Here is a 15,641-nt window from a genome sequence, read left to right on the forward strand (position 1 = left end):
TTTTTTTTTGTTGCTGGTTTTATTTTCTCCTTGCATTACATGGTAACCTAGTTCTTAGCATTGTGTAATATAGGCAATATATAAAATGTAAAGAAGAGGTTAAAGCTAAATGCAAGTATGCAACAACACTTAAGCACTTATTTCTTTCCAAAAAAGTGGTTTAAGGTTGAGCTTACTTCTGGTTTTTAGAGGCTCAATTTCTTTGAAGTGATGAGGTTGGTGGTATTCAAATGCACATATAACCACTACTTCTATTCTATTTTAAATATATCTAATACTAAAGAATGATTGAGGATTTGGCTGAGCTAGGACATTCGAATGAATTTGAGTATTTTAGGTTTAACCTTAATTGCTAACATAACAGTTAACATTATAATCGGTTGAAGCTCGATAGGTTATTGAGCGATATGGTTGTGACGTTGGTTGTCATGGTTTGAGCATAGTAGTCAATAGTAGTGATATCCCGCCATTGCAGAGCGGAGCAAAGGCCTACCACTATGGAAAGAGTTTTAACGGTGCAGAACACTATAGCAGCCACTATAGGATAGATAGCGGGATAGCGACCTAGAGCGGTTTCTGGCTGCGGAGCAGTACATAACACTATAGCGACTGCTATATGGTAAATAGCGGGATAGTGACTCAGAGTGGTTTCTGGCACGGAGTTTCGGGTTCGCTATTCTTTTCTCTTCTAATAAATCGAAATTACCCCTTAAATTTCCAACATTTTAAGGATAATTTTGAGTTTGAGTTGAGACTCAACTTTAACTTTTCTTCATATTTTTTATGGACTTCAAGAGTCCCGTGTGTTTTTATGAGTTATGAATATTTTATTAGTTGAGTTAATTTTTTTTATTTTATATTAAATATGTGTTTATAATTATTATATATAATTTGTCTAAAAAAACGATCAAATAGAGTTGTCATCCTGCTATACGATATCATGTTACTCTAATTTTGGAGTCGGCCGCTCTGCTCTGCGCTGCTAACCGAGAATAGGAATGACTACTCTGAGTTTGAGTAGTTGACTGTTTGATTCCATTTTTAAAACACTTGATTTGCCACACTTCTAGTATTCTTGAAAGTTGAGATGGTGACAAAGTAACATGAACCAGCACATGATGTTTTGACCATGCATGTGCTTTCTTACACATAACAATGCTATGATGATTGTCCTAAGTATGCCTTTTTTTCTTCTATTGAAAGTATATGATTTACGTAGTTCATATTAGTAGCACAACACATGCATCATCTCCTTTGCACATGTTTGTGGCCCTCAACTTTTCAAGCACTTGTTATCCATCAGCCATGAACATTTGGTATTGGAGCATGTGGCCATGCAAATGTATGTAGTATCATATATAGCAATCAACGTTATTCCAAGTAGTCAATAGTAGCATCATTAACACATTTGGGAGTATAAAGAAAGCACCCAACTTACAAACCACTATCTATCTCAAAATCAAGATAAACACTCGATCCACTGTTAGTCTAGACAGATGATAGAGTTCTGAAACAAGTCAGAGAAAGTGCAACAGTTCACCCGTGATTTATATAGAAACTATTTCAGGAAAAATTATTCTTTTCCTCTGTTTGATTAACAATTTTTGCAACTGCATTAAAGATAACATTATTACGAGCTCTTAAAATACACCAAACTATACTAAGTCAAATTATAAGAAAATAACCCACACGTTTAATTCTACCCTCTAAAATGAGTAAAGACTAAACTAAAAAAGAAGCCTGTATTTTCTGGAAATATTGTCACAACCATTGAAGATCTTATATGAAATAAACATACTAAATCACAAGTGACAAAAATATAAGAAACCGATTCAACTAAATATCCACACGATTGACACGAGATTCCAATAGGATCAACAATCACCCCGTTTAGACAAGTTTTCTTATAGACGAAATTATGTCTATCAAAAAATTATATATATTAGAGATTCTATTATTATAGTATTTGTGCCTTTTTAAAATTTTGTAATTACACCTAAGTTAGCCCAATCATGCATGTGCATGTGGCCTTTCTATTTTCACACAAAAAAGCAGTGTCTTAATTTCATACATTATTTCTCTTAAGCATGTGATCAAGTATAAGATATAGTTTGAATTTGAATGAAAAAGTAGACATTTAGCAATACACAAGTAAAATAACTAAAAAGAGATAAAGTTTCAACCTTTTAACAATGCGCAATTCAAGCTGGAAAATAAAGTTTAGTCAATGTAAGGAGACAAAAGATGAGTGCAATGATAAGGTTGATACATACATCATTGAAGCATGTCTTCAAATCCAACTAACCACCACTTTTCTTTATTACATGCTTCCTCCTTTCCCTATTTAAGGGTCCTTTTTGATCCCCTTATGGGTGGTATAAATCATCACACCCCTCTTACTTTAAAGTTTCATTCTTTTTTGTAATGTGCTTTTGTTTTTAATGTAGACAAATATCAATATCATACGCACACTCTAAATTCGGTATTAGCCCGTCTTAAACTGTTCAGAGATCCTGTGTAAGAATTTGAAGTTAACTTCAGTTGAGTCGTGAAATTTTTTAAGAGTCTTATTTAACTGTAAATTAACTATGGAGTGTGGGAGGCCCTGAACGGTAAGTCGTCTTGCACACTTTTAAAGACGGCTCTGTCTATGACCAATAAATCCTACCGTCTATTAACAAAAGTCCAGTTAAAGTCAGAGTAAAGTTCAATATAGACAGATTCAACACAGAAATTATTGTTAGAGTTGTGAGGAATTAAAGATATATTATATATCTCCGAACCTTTTTGAATTTTCAAAAGCATTTCAAAGAATAATGTCTCCAAAAATTAGTTTTTAATGTATAATTACATCATTGACTAAGACAATGCTTTATCAAATTTGTATTAAATTAATTGAGTAAGAGTCATGCATATGACATGATTATCAACTAAGTGAGTCCTATAATGTTTCATAAATCATACCTACTTCTACCTGATATGAATCACTTATTTCCTTTCACACACAACACAAAAATGAAGATTTATGATAGTATTAACACTTAGTAATAATTTGAAAATTCTTTAAGTAAAAGTTAAGCAAAATGATGAAAAGCCAAAAAAGCATAAAGCTGAAAAACCAGAAAGTTAAGAACAGCAAAGTCCCTTTACATATTGAACAACAGAAAGAAATTTTACATTATACTAAAGTTTTTACCTTAGTAACCTTTTGAATTTCCAACTTTTTTTCCATTTATGTTCCAACAAACATTGCACAAACACAAGAGTGCTCATAGACCAAATGGGCTCACAACAATGAACACTGTCTGATCATTCTTCATTCGGCATTCATCTTTCATTTGCTTCTTATTCTTCTTCTTCATGGGGGCTCGTTGCTCGAAATTCTCTTTCTGTTGGTTCCACTCTCACCTCAATCCTTCTGTTCTTGATTCCTCGGACCAAGGTTTGTTTCGGTTTTTTTAGTACACACATGATACCTATGTAGCACCGACAATTCTAATAGAAACTGTATTTAGTGTCTGACACAGACACAGACACATGTGATCACGTTGAACTAATTTATTTTTTGAAATCATTACCGGTGTCACATCTTAGAGTCGTGTCTGGTGTCTGATCTTCATAGCGTGACACACTCTTTTGTGGTTTAAAAATGTTATCTTTACTGATGTCAACGTCTTAGAGTCTTGTCTGGTGTCTGTGATTGTGTCTGATTTTTATAGCGTGACATGCGCAGTTTAAAAATGTTATCTTTATTGTAGAAAATGGTGGCAAGAGTGAAAAGAACTTGTGGCCAAGTTTTAGTGAGTATAGTTTGGAAGAATTGAAGGCTGCTACAGATGGGTTCTCCTCAGACAACATAGTCTCTGAGCATGGTGAGAAAGCTCCAAATGTTGTTTACAAAGGGAAACTTGAGAATGGACAGTTTATCGCCATCAAACGTTTCAACAAGTTCGCTTGGCCCGATTCTCGCCAGTTCATTGTTTGTTTACTTTTCACTTTCACTTTATTATTCTTCTTCCGTTTTATAAAAGATTATAAAACAATTTTTTGTTATATTACGGCGGTAATTATAGTTGCAGAGTGCAATTTAAAACTATGATGTGTAGGAAGAATCTAAACAAGTGGGGAGCCTTAGAAGTGAACGTTTGGCGAATTTGATTGGTTGTTGCTATGAAGGGGATGAGAGGCTACTAGTGGCAGAGTTTATGCCACATGAAACTCTGGCTAAGCATCTCTTTCATTGTGAGTTCTTTCTTTGTGATTACTATAAACTTTGTTTTAGTTTTGGTTTTAGGTTTAAGCATTCATTGAATTGGTTTTGACATTTGAATTTTAAACATAACATGGAAACAACAAATTATGTATGTTTAATTTTGTGTAGGGGAAGCACAGCCCATGAAATGGGCAATGAGGTTGAGGGTGGCTTACTATTTAGCTCAAGCTCTTGAATATTGTACGAGTAAGGGAAGGGGTTTGTATCATGATCTCAATGCCTACCGGATCTTGTTTGATCAGGTATAAGCAATATCTAGCACGACACTTTAGATTAAAGACATGTCTGATATCTGATTCATATCGGTATCTGATATCCACACGACACTAATACATGTTAGGACGTTTCATCACTTCAATTTCTTTAAAATATCACTTCTTTTTGTAACTTGGATGGCATCTACAGGATGGTAATCCCAGGTTATCTTGCTTTGGACTTATGAAGAACAGCAGAGATGGCAAGAGTTACAGTACAAACTTGGCTTTCACGCCTCCCGAGTACTTAAGGACAGGTAATGTTTTATCAACTTGTTCGGAATCTGGATTTTGGTTGTAATACTGCTACACACTACACATTCACTGCCTTTAATAAGTTGGAGCCATTGAATGATTATCAGACAATTCGATGTTACGTTTGGTAAATGAAATTTAAAGCAAACTTGATATGTGAGTCGTTAGACTGATTACATATGTTTGCATTTCATGTATCGGCATGTGACGGTTCTCTTTTGCACATTTGATGTGCAGGTAGAGTGACAGTAGAGAGTGTTGTTTACAGTTTTGGAACTTTGCTGCTTGATCTTTTGAGTGGTAAACATATTCCACCAAGCCATGTAAGTTTTTCTTCCATTCTTTGCTCATGAATAAATTCATGATTATGATTAATGCTTGAGGTAGTTTTTCTTTCCATTCTTTGCTCATGAATAAATTCATGATTATGATTAATGCTTGAGATACTCAATGGAGATATATAGAAGTGATTGAATGGAGATACGCATTCAATCTGAAGTATCGGTACTACATATGAATGTATTTGCTAAGATATATAGTAATGCTAATGAGCAAACTTGATGAAGTACAAGCATTTGATAATCATAGCATTCAATTCTGTTTGTTCATTTGCAGGCACTTGACCTAATTCGTGGAAAAAACTATTTGATGTTGATGGATTCTGCATTAGAGGGTCATTTTTCAAAGGATGATGGAACTGAGTTGGTTCGTTTGGCTTCTCGTTGTTTACAATACGAAGCTCGAGAGAGACCAAATGCAAAGTCTCTTGTTGAAACTCTTATGGCTCTTCAAAAAGAAATCGAGGTATACTAATCATATGATAGATTTTGTCTTGGCCTAATAGATCTATTATCACTAAATTGAGTTGAAGAAAATAATATACTTTGTTGTAAAGCAATGTGAAAAGTGTTAGCCAATCTTATGAAAACTATGATCTCTCATTTAATTTGGATAGTACATGAACAGGTTCCATCACATGTTCTGATGGGTCTCCAGCATGAAACAGAAACATCAGCAAAACCATTGTCATTGACATCTTTTGGTGAGTCATGCTTGAGATTGGATCTTACTGCCATACATGCAATATTAGAGAAGACTGGTTACAAGGATGACGAAGGAATTGCCAATGAGGTTTTCTGTCAAACTTTAATACACAATGAAATAGAGGAATATGAACTTTGTTTTACACACTTTTCTCTCTCTAACTTTGTGCTACTAACTCCAATGTTTGAATGTTGAAACCGCAGCTTTCCTTTCAGTTATGGACTAGTCAAATGCAAGAGACCTTGAATTTGAAGAAGCATGGAGATGCTGCTTTTAGAGCTAAGGACTTCGTCACGGCCATTGACTGCTATACACAAGTAAGAGGATTTTCAGGATTCTGTTCGGATAAACAACTTAATTAAACATTTAAAGAATAACGGTTATCATACAACTGATTGTTTTTTTAACAAAAGGCAAAAAAAAGTCAAACTTTTTGCATATAAGCTATTCTAAAGAGTTTATAAACGTGTTATAAACTGTTTCCATAAGTTGTTTTAAACATTCTCACAAGTGCTTATGACAGTTTATAAGCTCATAAAAATCAATACAATAGGCCTTATAGCTTAAATTGGATGCTATGAACAATGTTAATGTTGTAATGACTATGATGTTGCATACTATATTGCTAAACATCTCAAAAGGAGTTTTAGTTCCGACAAGTTATACTCATTGGTGTATGTATGCATACATCCTTGGCAGACTCAAATCCTCTTAATCTCCCAACATCAAAATCTTAGCTTTTTTTCTTCTGAAAACTTGGTATTTGGCCTTGTGACCGACTAATCCAAGGGAAACAATCCTACCGTCCACTAGTGGGGGGTTCATTTAAAGCCAGAGCAAAACTCTGTACGGACTGACACAATACAGGGGTTGATTGCACCTAGCGGGATTTGAACTTAAGACAATGAGAGAAACACACTCTTAGTTATTGAATTAATCTAACTACTAAGAGTGATGATTTTTCATGTGTTATACTAATCTAATAGAACAAGTTTTTAATATTTGGTTTTATTTTTGTTTCATCAGTTCATAGATGGAGGGACCATGGTGTCACCAACAGTGTATGCAAGGCGCTGCTTGTCATATTTGATGAATGACATGCCACAGGAAGCTCTAGGGGATGCCATGCAGGCTCAAGTGGTATCTCCTGAGTGGCCTACTGCTTTGTATCTTCAAGCAACTTGCCTTTTCAGCCTTGGAATGGAAAATGATGCACAGGAGACTCTCAAGGACGGGACTAACATGGAAGCTAAAAAGCATAAAAACTGAAAATTGTATAGATTTTTCTTTCTTTGTTATGATCTTGAGTATTATTTGATGTGTTTATTTGTTGGTAGCTTTTTATTAGGCCTTGCATCTAACTTCGTCTATTACCATTTTGTTTTTTGGCTTTCTGTAATTTGCTGAGACACAAGATAATGACTCTGACTGGCTTGAAATTTCACATGTATGTGGACTCTTTTTCCTTCTTTCTTTTTACTTGCATATCTTGTTTGGAGTTGGAAGAATATACTTTGATCCATGAGTTTTGATCCAGGATGAACCAATTTCTAATATCTATTGCTTTATTATCAAATAAGAGATTAAGGGATGTATACCGTGAGAGAATTTGTATAACTCATGAATAAAATTCGTATAGTTCTCAATATTGCATGAAGAACTTTGAAAAGATGCACCATATGTTTGTGTGCAAATTTATATAAATAAGAATAGAACAATGTACAAAGTGTGAAGGCAAGCTTTTACAACACTATGTTTTGATGAAGACAACTATCATAAGTATGCATCAATAAAGGATGAGCAAAAAGATCAAATAAGCAATGGATCAAGTAGTTTAAAAAGAATCAAGATTCAAGATTCTCTCAATGATTTCAAGCTTGGTTGATCTAAGGTATTAAGATTTATGGCAAAGCAAGTCTATTAATGCATAACAAGTGTTTTCAAAGATATATACATCATCTATAAATCTTACATACATCCTAGAATCATTTCAAACCTTTCCATAAAGTTTTTTGAGTTTTTCTTTCTTAGGAACCGGGTTCCAAATTGGAGGAACCGGTTCCCCAAGACTTCTGCCAACTTTTATTTGCGCTAAAAGAGTCAGGAACCGAGTTCCAGATTTTGGGAACCGGTTCCCCAGTTCAAAATTTGAATTTCTTTTTAACGTTGGGTTAGGGAACCCGGGTTCCATATTTTGGGAACCGGTTCCTCTGTGCGCAGTTTGAAAAATTATAATTTTTCCAACAGCTTTTATGTCATACCTCTTCACCCTTTGTATTGGCAACCTTCCATGGATTATGATCTTTTGTAGGGGTGTTTTAGAGGCTATAAAACACAGAATTTCAGATTTATCAAATCACCTCTTTCATTCAAAAATTCATACAAATCTTATACATCAAGAAATCTTCATATAAACACCAAGTGTCATATACTTCAAATTTCATTGAAACCTCTTGCATATATTTTCTTTTAATATTGCAAAGAAACATTTCATACCATTCATAGACACTTGTGTTACATTAATAGATTTGTTTACTTGAAAGGGAAGATCAATCAAGTGATTGATTAATTGTATCAAAACTTCTATATTTTGTTATTATTGATTTGCTATCCAGGATTGTTGGAAGCAAGAGTCTTTGATTAGTGAGAGGATTGTTCTCATAATCAAGTTGGTAAATCCAAGAGGATTGTTCTTGGTAGTTGTAACCTTGTTGTCCATAGTTTTGGAAACAAGAGGTATCCTTAGGGAGGGTGTTCTCTTAAGGACTTATTGAAATCCAAGAGGATTGTTCTTGGTGGTTTTGTTAGAAGATTGTAGGAGGAGTCTTAGTATAGGCTTGTACAAAGATCTAACAATAGTAAAATCTCTTTCGTGTTTGAAAGGGGACTGGAGTACTCTCGGATTGTGAGGGGAACCAGTATATATCGTTGTGTTCTTTACTTTTCCGCATTTTACCGCTTCCATCACTATTATCAAGAAAAGAAAAGAACTATTCAAGAACCTTCAAACACTTAACCAGAAAAATAAGTACAAACATTCTCATAAAACCGGATAAATTTTCAAAGTCCTAATTCACCCCCCTCTTAGGCGCACTCTTAAACTTACAATTGGCATCAGAGCAAGTTATAGGTAACTTGTTCCTAAAGATCCAGAATGGCTTCCGCAAATCAGAATCCAGTTTTTAGAGATGGTGGTAGTAACAACAAGCCTCCATTATTTTGTGGTGAATACTTTGACTTTTGGAAAATCCAAATGAAGGCTCATTTAGAAGCAAAAGGAGAAGAAGTATGGGAAGCAGTCCAAAATGGTCCCTTTGTTCCTACAACTATCGTCGATGGTGTTGAATCAACAAAGCTTAAAGTTTCATGGAACGATGATGATAGAAGGAAAGTTCTTGCTGACAAAAAGGCGATCAGTCTTCTTCATGGTGCTCTTAGTATGGATGAATTCTTCCGAATATCAACATGTACAACATCAAAGGAAATTTGGGATACTCTTGTAGAAACTCATGAAGGTACCGCTGAAGTTAAAAGATCAAGATTGAATACCTTAAGCCAAGAGTACGAACTATTTAGAATGAAGCCCAGAGAAACTATTCTCGAATTGCAAAAACGATTCGTTCATTTGACAAATCACTTGAAGGCACTCGGTAAGACTCTCCCTACCGAAGAACTAAATTTAAAGGTGCTCAGATCTTTAACAAGAGAATGGCAACCGAAAGTTACGGCGATATCCGAGAAAAAGAATCTATCAAAGATGACTTCCGCAACCTTGTTCGGTAAACTTCAAGAATATGAAACAGAACTCGGAAGACTTGAAACGCATGAAATTCAAATGAAAGATTCAAAAGATATTGCCTTGAAGACAAGAGTCAAGCATCATGATAGCAATCAAGAGGATGAATCCACTAGTGAAGAAGATAATGAGTTTATCAAAAAGTTTGAAAAATTTCTAAGAAAAGAAAAGAAAAAGGAGATCATTAAAGATGAAGTACCAACAAGGAAGATTAAATGCTTTGAATGTGGAGAAAGAGGACATGTCAAAAGTGAATGCCCTAAACTTGAAAAGAAGAACAAATACTTCAAGAAAAATAAGGATAAAAAATCAAAGAAAGCATATGTAGCATGGGATGACAATGAAATAAGTTCATCTTCAGATGAAGAACATGTGAATCTTGCATTGGTAGCAACACACCATTCTGATGATGAAGACAATGAGGTTAGTAATGAATTTCCCTTTTTGATAATGATGTTCAAGGTGCTATAAATGAATTATTGAATGAATGCAAAATCTTGTATAAAACCGTATCAAATCAAAAGAAACAAATCAAAACTCTTGAAGAGAAAATGGATACCATGCAGAAAGATTTTGATGTTGAAAAGAAACAATATGTTGATAAAATAGAACAAAAATATACATGTAATAAATGTGAATCACTTTCTTTTCAAATTGTTCAATTAAAGAGAGTACTTGAAAGGTATGAAAAAGGACAAATTGGGTTGGAAGGTGTCCTTAGGCAACAAAGATTCCCTAATGATAAAAGTGGTCTTGGATATGCAAAGTCTAACAAACCAAGTACTAGTAAAACTATTTTTGTGAAGGCAAGTGAACAATTCAACAAATTGGATAAAGCACAAAAGGTTCATCATCATCCTAAAAGGTTTCCTAAAAAGAAACCATATGTTCCTAGATATAAAAGTAATTTTGTTCCTACTTGTTTTTATTGTGGTATTGTTGGTCATACACCTAATGCTTGCTATGTAAGAAACTTCAGTGTGGCAAGTGGTCATTATGTGTGGGTTAAGAAAGGAACTAACTATGATGGACCCAAAGCACATTGGGTACCAAATCAAACTTAATTTGTTTTGTAGGATTGCTTGAGGACCACTTAAAATCTATGGTGTTTTTATCAAGTGGTGGTTCTAAGCTTTTGATGGGAGACATAAACTAACTTTCAAATCTAGTTATAAAGTCCAAGGGTGATTTCACATATGGAGAGTAACTTAAAGGAAGAATTCTTGGCATTGTCAAAGTTGAAGTACTAAATTTCACATCAATTGAAGACTTACTTTATGTTGAAAGACTAAAGCAAAATCTTCTAAGAAAAAGCCAACTTTGTGACAAAGGCTTCAAAATAATATTCATCAAAGATGAATGTTTGATGAAGTCATTCATGAGGTAAAACTCATAGGTAAAGAATTAATTGTGTTCATATTTTATAATAATTTATCTTTTTCCCATCCTTTTTGATAATGACAAAGGGGGAGAAGATATTTGTGTATATGTGTATGCTTGCTTGTCTCTAACATTTGCAGCCACAAAGAAATAATATTCTCTATAAATCAAGGGAGAGCTTTGATCAAGGGGGAGTTATCAAATTTAGGGGGAGCATTCACATAAGAGCATTACACTTCATATTTCAAATGTTGTCATCATCAAAAAGGGGGAGAATGTGAAGGCAAGCTTCTACAACACTATGTTTTGATGAAGACAACTATCATAAGTATGCATCAATAAAGGATGAGCAAAAGATCAAATAAGCAATGGATCAAGTAGTTTAAAAAGAATCAAGATTCAAGATTCTCTCAATGATTTCAAGCTTGGTTGATCTAAGGTATTAAGATTTATGGCAAAGCAAGTCTATTAATGCATAACAAGTGTTTTCAAAGATATATACATCATCTATAAATCTTACATACATCCTAGAATCATTTCAAACCTTTCCATAAAGTTTTTTGAGTTTTTCTTTCTTAGGAACCGGGTTCCAAATTGGAGGAACCGGTTCCCCAAGACTTCTGCCAACTTTTATTTGCGCTAAAAGAGTCAGGAACCGAGTTCCAGATTTTGGGAACCGGTTCCCCAGTTCAAAATTTGAATTTCTTTTTAACGTTGGGTTAGGGAACCCGGGTTCCATATTTTGGGAACCGGTTCCTCTGTGCGCAGTTTGAAAAATTATAATTTTTCCAACAGCTTTTATGTCATACCTCTTCACCCTTTGTATTGGCAACCTTCCATGGATTATGATCTTTTGTAGGGGTGTTTTAGAGGCTATAAAACACAGAATTTCAGATTTATCAAATCACCTCTTTCATTCAAAAATTCATACAAATCTTATACATCAAGAAATCTTCATATAAACACCAAGTGTCATATACTTCAAATTTCATTGAAACCTCTTGCATATATTTTCTTTTAATATTGCAAAGAAACATTTCATACCATTCATAGACACTTGTGTTACATTAATAGATTTGTTTACTTGAAAGGGAAGATCAATCAAGTGATTGATTAATTGTATCAAAACTTCTATATTTTGTTATTATTGATTTGCTATCCAGGATTGTTGGAAGCAAGAGTCTTTGATTAGTGAGAGGATTGTTCTCATAATCAAGTTGGTAAATCCAAGAGGATTGTTCTTGGTAGTTGTAACCTTGTTGTCCATAGTTTTGGAAACAAGAGGTATCCTTAGGGAGGGTGTTCTCTTAAGGACTTATTGAAATCCAAGAGGATTGTTCTTGGTGGTTTTGTTAGAAGATTGTAGGAGGAGTCTTAGTATAGGCTTGTACAAAGATCTAACAATAGTAAAATCTCTTTCGTGTTTGAAAGGGGACTGGAGTACTCTCGGATTGTGAGGGGAACCAGTATATATCGTTGTGTTCTTTACTTTTCCGCATTTTACCGCTTCCATCACTATTATCAAGAAAAGAAAAGAACTATTCAAGAACCTTCAAACACTTAACCAGAAAAATAAGTACAAGCATTCTCATAAAACCGGATAAATTTTCAAAGTCCTAATTCACCCCCCTCTTAGGCGCACTCTTAAACTTACACAAAGGAGCAGATTGAAGCATAAAAAACTTTAGAAACAATATGAAAATATCAACTTCAAGAAGGATTGTCATACTTCAAATGTTACATAGTACCTAACTACCTATATCACCAAAGAAACTAGTAGTTTAGTACCTGTTATAGTCAAACAACAAATCATTGCTTTGCTTCTGCCATTTCAATTTCGTACGGGTGGTTCTCTGAAGACTTATCTTCTTCCATTGCCATCTGTTTCAGTTTCTCCTGTTGAATGGCACGTAGCTCGTATCTGATTAACAATGAGGAGGAGTCAAATGTCATCAAAAGCTTGTCTTTATACATTTTTCCCCACTTTATGTTTTGGTGTCAATGTATTTCATGGTGTAAGCATTGCGATTGAGAGCACAAACAAAAATGGAAAGATATAAATATTTTCAAAGCTATCTACCAAAATCAACAAAAATTTCAGACAATTTTTGAATTTTTACTATTTTGTGATCATACAACAATGGCAATAAGTTGTAAAACTTACGGGGCAAGATGGCTCTTGGCAAGTGCAAAGTATATTGTCCAGAATTGATTGTCCTTCAAATGGCGAGGACACAGAACATATCTCAGTTGCGACATTTCCTAGAAAGATTATAAGTAACAATACTACTTAGAATGAAGTCAAACTATGGCATTAGTAAAAAGATAGATAATAAAAAATTGAATGAACATGCGAATCGGCCAACACACACCAATTATACCACTCCTAGAAAAAAAACTATAGTTGGATAGTGTTTAAATTAATATAGTAAATCCAGATAACTATAATTACGTTCAGTTCAGCATTGAATAAATGTATTAAGTATTTCTGTTGTATTTAAGCATTCCTCTTTAAATAGAAATATCAAGTAATTGAATTTAGTATGTGATTTGATTTCTATTCTATTTTTGTTTGGCCCTGTGTTAGTCACATGTCCATACCAATCACAGGTAATGTTATAATTAGTTCAGAAGCTTATGGAACCAATTGGCAAAAAACTTCGGTTTCTGACAGTTGTAATTGAGCATTACAGTCACAACTATCCTATGCTCTATAAACACTTGTATGCATCAACTGGCTAGTTAGTTAACCAGAATACCAAGATAGTTTTATAGAATCTCTTCAGACTTCCTCTCTATTTCCCTCACTTTGTCTAGAATGCTCAACACAAAAACTTAGCACTGCAACATCCCCTTCTCAGGAACTTTGTAATTTGCTGCATTATTTGTCAAAATAATGCTAACAAACCATTTCATCGCCAACCTCTTCAAAACAGCAAGACTGTTACGACCACTAGGGTTTTTGTTTTTGGAGGTTATGGTAATACTAATATCAAGCTTATTGATAGGAACAGTACTGCGAAGGAAACTATAGTACTTGTCCCACACTTGCTTTTTAAAAAATTTTCCATACTAAGTCTTGCAATTTTTGAGTAAAACTCATTGATCCTTTCACAAAGAATGAGTAGTGCATATATAATAGTCCTAGTATTAACTCTAATATAAATTATCCCTTGATTTGGGGAGTTTACACTAGTTACAAGGTAACCTAAATACATACATTCCTAAAGCTAGTAAATAGATATCCTCCATTCCTAACTTAGACACAGCTAGTTCAAAGCCCGCCACCCTTGGGTGAGAACATCCACTGCCATAAGTTGTCTTTGTGTGGCTTATATCGCTGATAGGAACCTCAAATCACCTGCCTATAACTTAGGATACGTTACCTTGATTAGCCTATATTCTATCCAATCAATTAGGACCCCTTCTTGTATTAGGCACAAACTTCAGATGGGTGTCAATTATTCAACAGAAAATCAACCAGCTATTCTCCCAATTCAGTTCAAGGATAAATCTTTTGTTTTAACTGAAAGCCACAATAAGATCTCTTTTGTGTCTAGACCTGTCACAAGGTCCTATGCAAAGGCCATTACAAATACACTACTAGTACTGTCTAGATCAACATGGTGGCATTATGCAATGCAATGTAATTCACAGAAACATGAACACCATACTCGATTTTATAGATTAATTAAAGTCATTAAACCAATAAGAACATTAATTGCACTTGATCTTAGCCACACCAAAAGGCCGAGAAATGTATGATTTTATAGATTAAACTAGTTTTACTATATAATAGTTGAATTAAACATCATGAGCAAGAACAATAGCATCATAAACTACAATCAAAATCAAACCTTTACTCTTGAGAGTATGAGAACTGCATGTCTCTCTTGCCATTGAGAAAGATCCTTTCGAACTCTGGTCAAATTAGATTGAACTTCTTCACCATAAGTAGATTCATCTTCATCTGCACCCAACAAAACTTAATCATAAAACAGTTACAAGATATAAAAAATTCACAGCCATCCATGATCAAATTGACATGAAAACGGAAGAAACTTAAAAAAAAAGTTTGAAAATTGGGAATTTAAAATGGGACCCATAAACATAAACCCTAACATTTTCTTCAAATTGGGGGCAAAGACAAAAAAGGGAAAACCTTTGAGAGAGAAGTTTTTGAAGGTGTCAATGGTGAATGATTTGACGAGGTTTATGAGTTCCTCGGTAATCCCATGATGTTCGTGTTCTTGTGATTGTTGTGTGGAATTGGATTCTGTTGCAGTGTTTGGATTTGTGGAACTCTTAGAGAAGGTGCGTTTAAGCCAATACATTGTTCATACTCTGCTTTGCTTTCTTACTCTGCTTTGCGTTTAAGCTCTTTACCATCATTTATTATTTATTTTTTCTTTAAAAGAAATCTAAAGAATAACTATGTATTTATCAATATATGATACTTGATCAAAATTATTAGAAAATTTCTCATCCCCTCCGGAAACACCTCTTTAAAAAAATTTAGTTTTTTTTTCTTAAATGCATCTACGAACCCCTTAAAATACAGTGAATAGTAGAATTTTCTCAATTAATTGGGAAGATCAGAATTTTCGGTAGATACATCTATGGAAGATTTTACGAACTT

At 34.1% G+C, this 15,641-nt stretch overlaps 2 protein-coding genes across 4 annotated transcripts; one reads left to right on the forward strand and one right to left on the reverse strand.

Moving 5' to 3' along the window:
- Window positions 1-3,035: 3,035 nt before the first annotated feature.
- Window positions 3,036-7,152, forward strand: LOC131601402 (serine/threonine-protein kinase BSK6-like). Its single transcript, XM_058873214.1, has 10 exons — window positions 3,036-3,442; window positions 3,759-3,979; window positions 4,107-4,242; window positions 4,382-4,515; window positions 4,679-4,784; window positions 5,020-5,105; window positions 5,398-5,586; window positions 5,749-5,913; window positions 6,030-6,143; window positions 6,853-7,152. Exons 1-10 carry the CDS (start codon window positions 3,361-3,363, stop codon window positions 7,093-7,095), a joined length of 1,476 nt encoding a protein of 491 aa, XP_058729197.1. The 5' UTR covers window positions 3,036-3,360; the 3' UTR covers window positions 7,096-7,152.
- LOC131601403 (uncharacterized) lies at window positions 5,702-15,383 on the reverse strand. Of its 3 annotated transcripts, none has more exons than XM_058873216.1 (5): window positions 15,165-15,383; window positions 14,860-14,972; window positions 13,167-13,264; window positions 12,791-12,923; window positions 5,702-6,130 (listed from the first exon to the last, which is right to left on the reverse strand). In XM_058873216.1, the coding sequence occupies exons 1-4, from the start codon at window positions 15,334-15,336 to the stop codon at window positions 12,812-12,814; spliced, it is 495 nt and encodes a 164-aa protein (XP_058729199.1). In that variant the 5' UTR covers window positions 15,337-15,383; the 3' UTR covers window positions 5,702-6,130; window positions 12,791-12,811. The 3 variants fall into 3 exon arrangements, with proteins under 3 accessions (XP_058729199.1, XP_058729198.1, XP_058729200.1); XM_058873215.1 differs by having other exon boundaries at window positions 5,702-6,133; XM_058873217.1 differs by having other exon boundaries at window positions 5,702-6,163.
- Between the last annotated feature and the right edge of the window lie 258 nt (window positions 15,384-15,641).

This window comes from Vicia villosa, linkage group LG5, assembly GCF_029867415.1.
Source record: "Vicia villosa cultivar HV-30 ecotype Madison, WI linkage group LG5, Vvil1.0, whole genome shotgun sequence".
Taxonomy (NCBI): domain Eukaryota; kingdom Viridiplantae; phylum Streptophyta; class Magnoliopsida; order Fabales; family Fabaceae; genus Vicia; species Vicia villosa.

What these genes read in the sequence shown, in the direction of transcription:
- LOC131601403 (XM_058873216.1), bottom strand. Translation starts at nt 15,336, where the DNA reads ATGTATTGGCTTAAACGCACCTTCTCTAAGAGTTCCACAAATCCAAAC. An exon ending in TCATACTCTCAAGAGTAAAG is followed by an intron (nt 13,265 to 14,859) that starts GTTTGATTTTGA and finishes TAATCTTTCTAG; the next exon opens with GAAATGTCGCAACTGAGATA. An exon ending in GCCAAGAGCCATCTTGCCCC is followed by an intron (nt 12,924 to 13,166) that starts GTAAGTTTTACA and finishes ATTGTTAATCAG; the next exon opens with ATACGAGCTACGTGCCATTC.
- LOC131601402 (XM_058873214.1), top strand. Translation starts at nt 3,361, where the DNA reads ATGGGGGCTCGTTGCTCGAAATTCTCTTTCTGTTGGTTCCACTCTCAC. An exon ending in CCGATTCTCGCCAGTTCATT is followed by an intron (nt 3,980 to 4,106) that starts GTTTGTTTACTT and finishes TATGATGTGTAG; the next exon opens with GAAGAATCTAAACAAGTGGG. An exon ending in AACATATTCCACCAAGCCAT is followed by an intron (nt 5,106 to 5,397) that starts GTAAGTTTTTCT and finishes GTTCATTTGCAG; the next exon opens with GCACTTGACCTAATTCGTGG.